The 4,235-nt window shown below is 44.5% G+C and overlaps 1 protein-coding gene across 3 annotated transcripts in view; it reads right to left on the reverse strand.

Annotated features, from left to right (window-relative positions):
- ebf1a (EBF transcription factor 1a) overlaps positions 1–4,235 on the reverse strand; it is a 52,551-nt gene that overhangs the window by 9,633 nt on the left and 38,683 nt on the right. For all 3 annotated transcript variants that reach the window (XM_034883790.1, XM_034883791.1, XM_034883793.1), the window contains exon 11: positions 1,984–2,072. In XM_034883790.1, the coding sequence (XP_034739681.1) occupies positions 1,984–2,072 (89 nt within the window). The remainder of the gene's footprint in view (positions 1–1,983; positions 2,073–4,235) is intronic.

Consider the following 4,235-nt stretch of genomic DNA (forward strand, 5'->3'; position numbering starts at 1 on the left):
GCTGAAAGAGGGGAGACCAGAGAGGAGGCCTGCTCGATGTGATTGAGAGATGTAGAGGCCCTAGGAAGGTAAGTGGTTCTTTAGTATGTATGCACCGCTCCTCGCTTCCTTCTTTCTGCTTTTCCTTGACACCCCATGCATCCCAGGGATTGCTAGATAGGTAGATGGATGGATGGATGGATGGATATATGAAGAGAGGGAGTGGAGACCAGGGGGAGGACGAGAGACATTAGGACACAAACAGATCCGCAGCTGGAGTGTAACAGTATTCGGCGAGGAAATGTGAAACCTCAAGTCACTTCATTTAAAAAATTGTTTTGCTTCTCTCTGCACCAGCCATGAGTTTCATAAACATTCAGCCCTCTCTCCTCAGGAACTCCTGTCTGTCTGTGCATCTCCATCACTTAACTTCCCATGCACTCTCTCTTCACCTGCATCTCCAAACTACTTTCTCTTGTCTTTTTCTTCTTCACCCATTCTCTCTATTAATCACTCTCTGGTCTGGCTCTGTCTGTACCTATCAGTCTCTTGTTAGCAAAGGGATCTGTCCAGTAGCAAAACTCGATTAGGCAGCGCTCCAGAGTCATTCTGATAAACAGATAAATGTGGTTAGCGCTGTGCTGCCTCCCTAGCTCTGCTGCTGTAAGGGGAGACCATTTCCTGGGCGCAGGGTCTCTTCCCGTAAAGTCAGGTCCACAGAGACATCAACAGGAAGGGGAACCTGATCCAGAGCAGTGCCTGGCCCCGTCTGGAAGGGCGGTCACTCATTAGCTAGCCCCAGACCCCCAGCTCCACCACAGCCTCAGCTAAACACCCTGCAGTCTGGCAGACATCCTGGTTCTTCCCTACTCATGGTGTGTGTTCAGCAAGAATCCCACCAAAAAGTTGCCACTAGGACGGAATACATTATATTTCTAATCAATTTTTTCTGGATTAAAAATTGACAGAACAACAAAGAGGATTTTGCTAAGCTAACCATGAATAGACATTTCTAGCACAAGAAGTTGCCAGTGTATGCCCCTCTCTCTGATGATTGAGGCCAACAGTTGAGAGAAGTGCGGTCAACAAACAGTTATTACCTCAATAAAGGCACAAATCAATAGAGCTGAAATGAACAACCAGGCCTGCCAGCTACCACTGTTCATTTGGAAGAAAAAGACACACCACAGAGCAAGGGAGGAGGAGAAGAGAAGAGATGAATGGATACAAAGATATTTAGAGAGATACAGGGGGTTGATAGGCTAAAGACCAGAACTCCCCAAGACAAGCCTTGTATCCACCAGACATGACACACAGCGAGGACAAGTGATTTCTCTATCTTCCTTGTGCATCTACCTGGGCTCTCCATCTCTGCCTCATGGTGACTTCCCGCCACTGAATGTGTGTGTGTGTGTGTGTGTGTGTGTGTGCACACATACAGCCACAGAAAAGTGCATGTATGCATTTCTGTGTGTGTGTGTGCGCTCAAAGTAATAAAGTCCACCCGGGGTTGACTTCGATCCACTGACCCAGCAGGAGGTAAGACTGGACAGCTATGATGGATCACCTAACCTGCTTCTGCCTCTCTCTTTCTCTCTCTCCCTTCAACCTCCTTTCCTGCTTCTCTTCCTCCCTCCATCCATCCCTTTCCGCTCCCACTTTGCCAGTCTAAATGACCTTTTACTCAGTGAAAGGGTGAATGGAGTTGCTTGTGCGTTTGCTACGCAAATAAAGTGTTTGTTTGAGCAGAAAATGACCATGAATATATGATCAAAATGTTTATGTGCATACTGCATAGTGTCATGTATAGCCTACTGTCTATAGCACACAGTCATTCCTATGCACCATGATGCCCTTGTGCCATGTCCATCCATGCATGCTATATAACTCTAGAAATTGTCAATTTGTCTCTGTACCAGTGTTACCAAGACATATTTCTACAAAATAATTGTATATGGCGACCAGCATGAGCACAGACCCATGAGAGGAAGGGATACACTGTACCTTGGGTAATCTCTCTTGGTCTCCAGGGTGTCTCGGGATGACTTTCTGTAACCTCTGGAAGCCGTAGTCTATGGTTGGCTCATTCAGAGCTAAGCACAAACAGAAAGAGAGACAGGAAGAAAAAAAAACTTAATGCTTGATTTTTTATAACGAAAATACTTACTGTTCGACTGCAACTGACAGATACAGCAGTAGGAGCAACTGATTCTCTCCAACGGAAGAAGTGACTGAAATAAGCACGGTTTTGCATGAGTATTTCAACAATAAACTAAACATGCTGAAAATGTGGGTGTTCTCCATTAAGTCTGGTGTGTGTCTTTGTTTGCCTGTGATGTAATGAATCTCTCTCTGTCGCCTGCTTTGGTGGTTAATAAAAAGACTGTCAGGAATCAGGCAGTGTGTTTGTGTGCATGCATGCGCGTGTGTTTATGTGTGTATGTGTGTAAGTGTCCTGTGGTCTTGCGTTGATCAGCAACTAATATAAGCAATTACAGAGACTTGTTCCAATATAACAAAGGCTTGATCGCTCCGGGGAACAAGCTAAACACACACACACAGAAAGACACACACAGCAGGGAGAAAGCACTCTCCCGGCATGCTGTGGTCGTGCTACGGTAATTGAATATGAGAAGATTTACCATGAATATTTAAACATTAGAATAAATACAATGAAGATCTGAGGCTTATAGTACAAACACTTCAGAGAAGGATTGTTGGATAAGTGCTTCATTGCTAATTCTCCCTCTCTCTCTCTCTCTCTCTCTACATAAATGGACAACATTCTGGACCACTTTTCTTGGCTATAGCTTATAAAAGATACTGCTTCTCTTTGTAGCTGTAACTTGTATGTATTTGTACGTGTGTGAAAAGTGAAAAAAAGGAGCCATTATGCGTGAGGGTTGCCTGTGTTTGTGTGTGACGCCCGTCTGTTTCCCCTGTGGGTCGCAGCTTGGACGTTTCCTGAGGGCTGAAGCCCTGCTTGCCTCACATCTGAGCAGCCAGGCTGATTGGCCCCCAGAAAAAGGCCCCTAGAGGCTATGAGTACAAGCTGTCCTGCTGGACCTATAGTGACTTTACCATGGTTCCTCCTGAGCGGCTTGCTCAAACACAACCACCAGAAAACAGCAAGGGAGAAACAATCGCTATTGCTGTGTTTTGGCAACAAAAGCGTATTAGGACAGCTCTCCCAACGGACTTTTCCAGTAATCCATAAGAGTGAGAGAAAGGAAAGGTGAACAGCAAGTACAAAAGACACAGTGAAACAAAGAAAAAAAAGTCAAAGTGGAGATGCCAGAGGAAGGCTCAACTTCTGAAGAATGACACGCATTACAGGCCAGCTGGTCCACTGATAGAATAAGCCAAAACAATGAGATGAACACATGCAACAAATAAAGTATGAATTATTTCTGAGGACAAATATTTGACATTAGTTCCCTATTCTCTGATCTCTCTAAGGCCTTAAGGAGGATTTGCCCAGGATTAGGCCTGCTGTCTGAGGAGGGGATTGTTCCGACAACATCCTTTCTTTCGTCTCAAAAGGCCTTTGTTTTTATGATGAATTTTTTATCAGTTATCAGTTTCCACAATGTGCCAAATGAGCCTCGAGTGAACAATAGCATAAAAACCCCAAGACATACATAGATACCCCCTATTACAAAAAAAGACACAATTTTGGTAATTGAGAGAGGAAGTGATATTGTCTCTGCTCATTTTCAAGGACCATAAACCAGAATATGTGGGGGACAACGCACACCACTAACTACCTGGCTGAGTCTCTTAGGGGATTATCTTGGCATTTTATGCTGTTATACTCATGCTCAATTTATGCTCAATATCTCATATTTTACAACAGAAATTAGTGCTGGAAGAAGAAGAAAAAAAACTCTCCTGCCTTGAAAGAGTGTTGTGCCGGTGCACTCCAGGATTCAGAGCACATTCTCCTATACAGGTATATTTATAATCCTTAGCTGTCGCTCTCCAGAAGAGCAAATCAAAGCCAGTAAAACATAACTGCCATAAATAAATGAATAGATGAGCAACAGCCCTGGACTGGAGGGATTCACCTAGCAATCACCCACATCAGATCAGATCAATGCTCATGGAAATTTCATGAAGCCCAGATTCCACGCCGCTTCATATTTCACTATAATAACCCACAAAGCCGCAGGGGGAGTGTGTATGAAGGGGTGAGGGGTAGGAGAAGGAGGAGAGGAGGCAAGGGTGGATGTATGTGTTTCTAGGGGAGGAATGGG

The sequence above is a fragment of the Etheostoma cragini genome, chromosome 10 (assembly GCF_013103735.1).
Source record: "Etheostoma cragini isolate CJK2018 chromosome 10, CSU_Ecrag_1.0, whole genome shotgun sequence".
NCBI lineage: Eukaryota > Metazoa > Chordata > Actinopteri > Perciformes > Percidae > Etheostoma > Etheostoma cragini.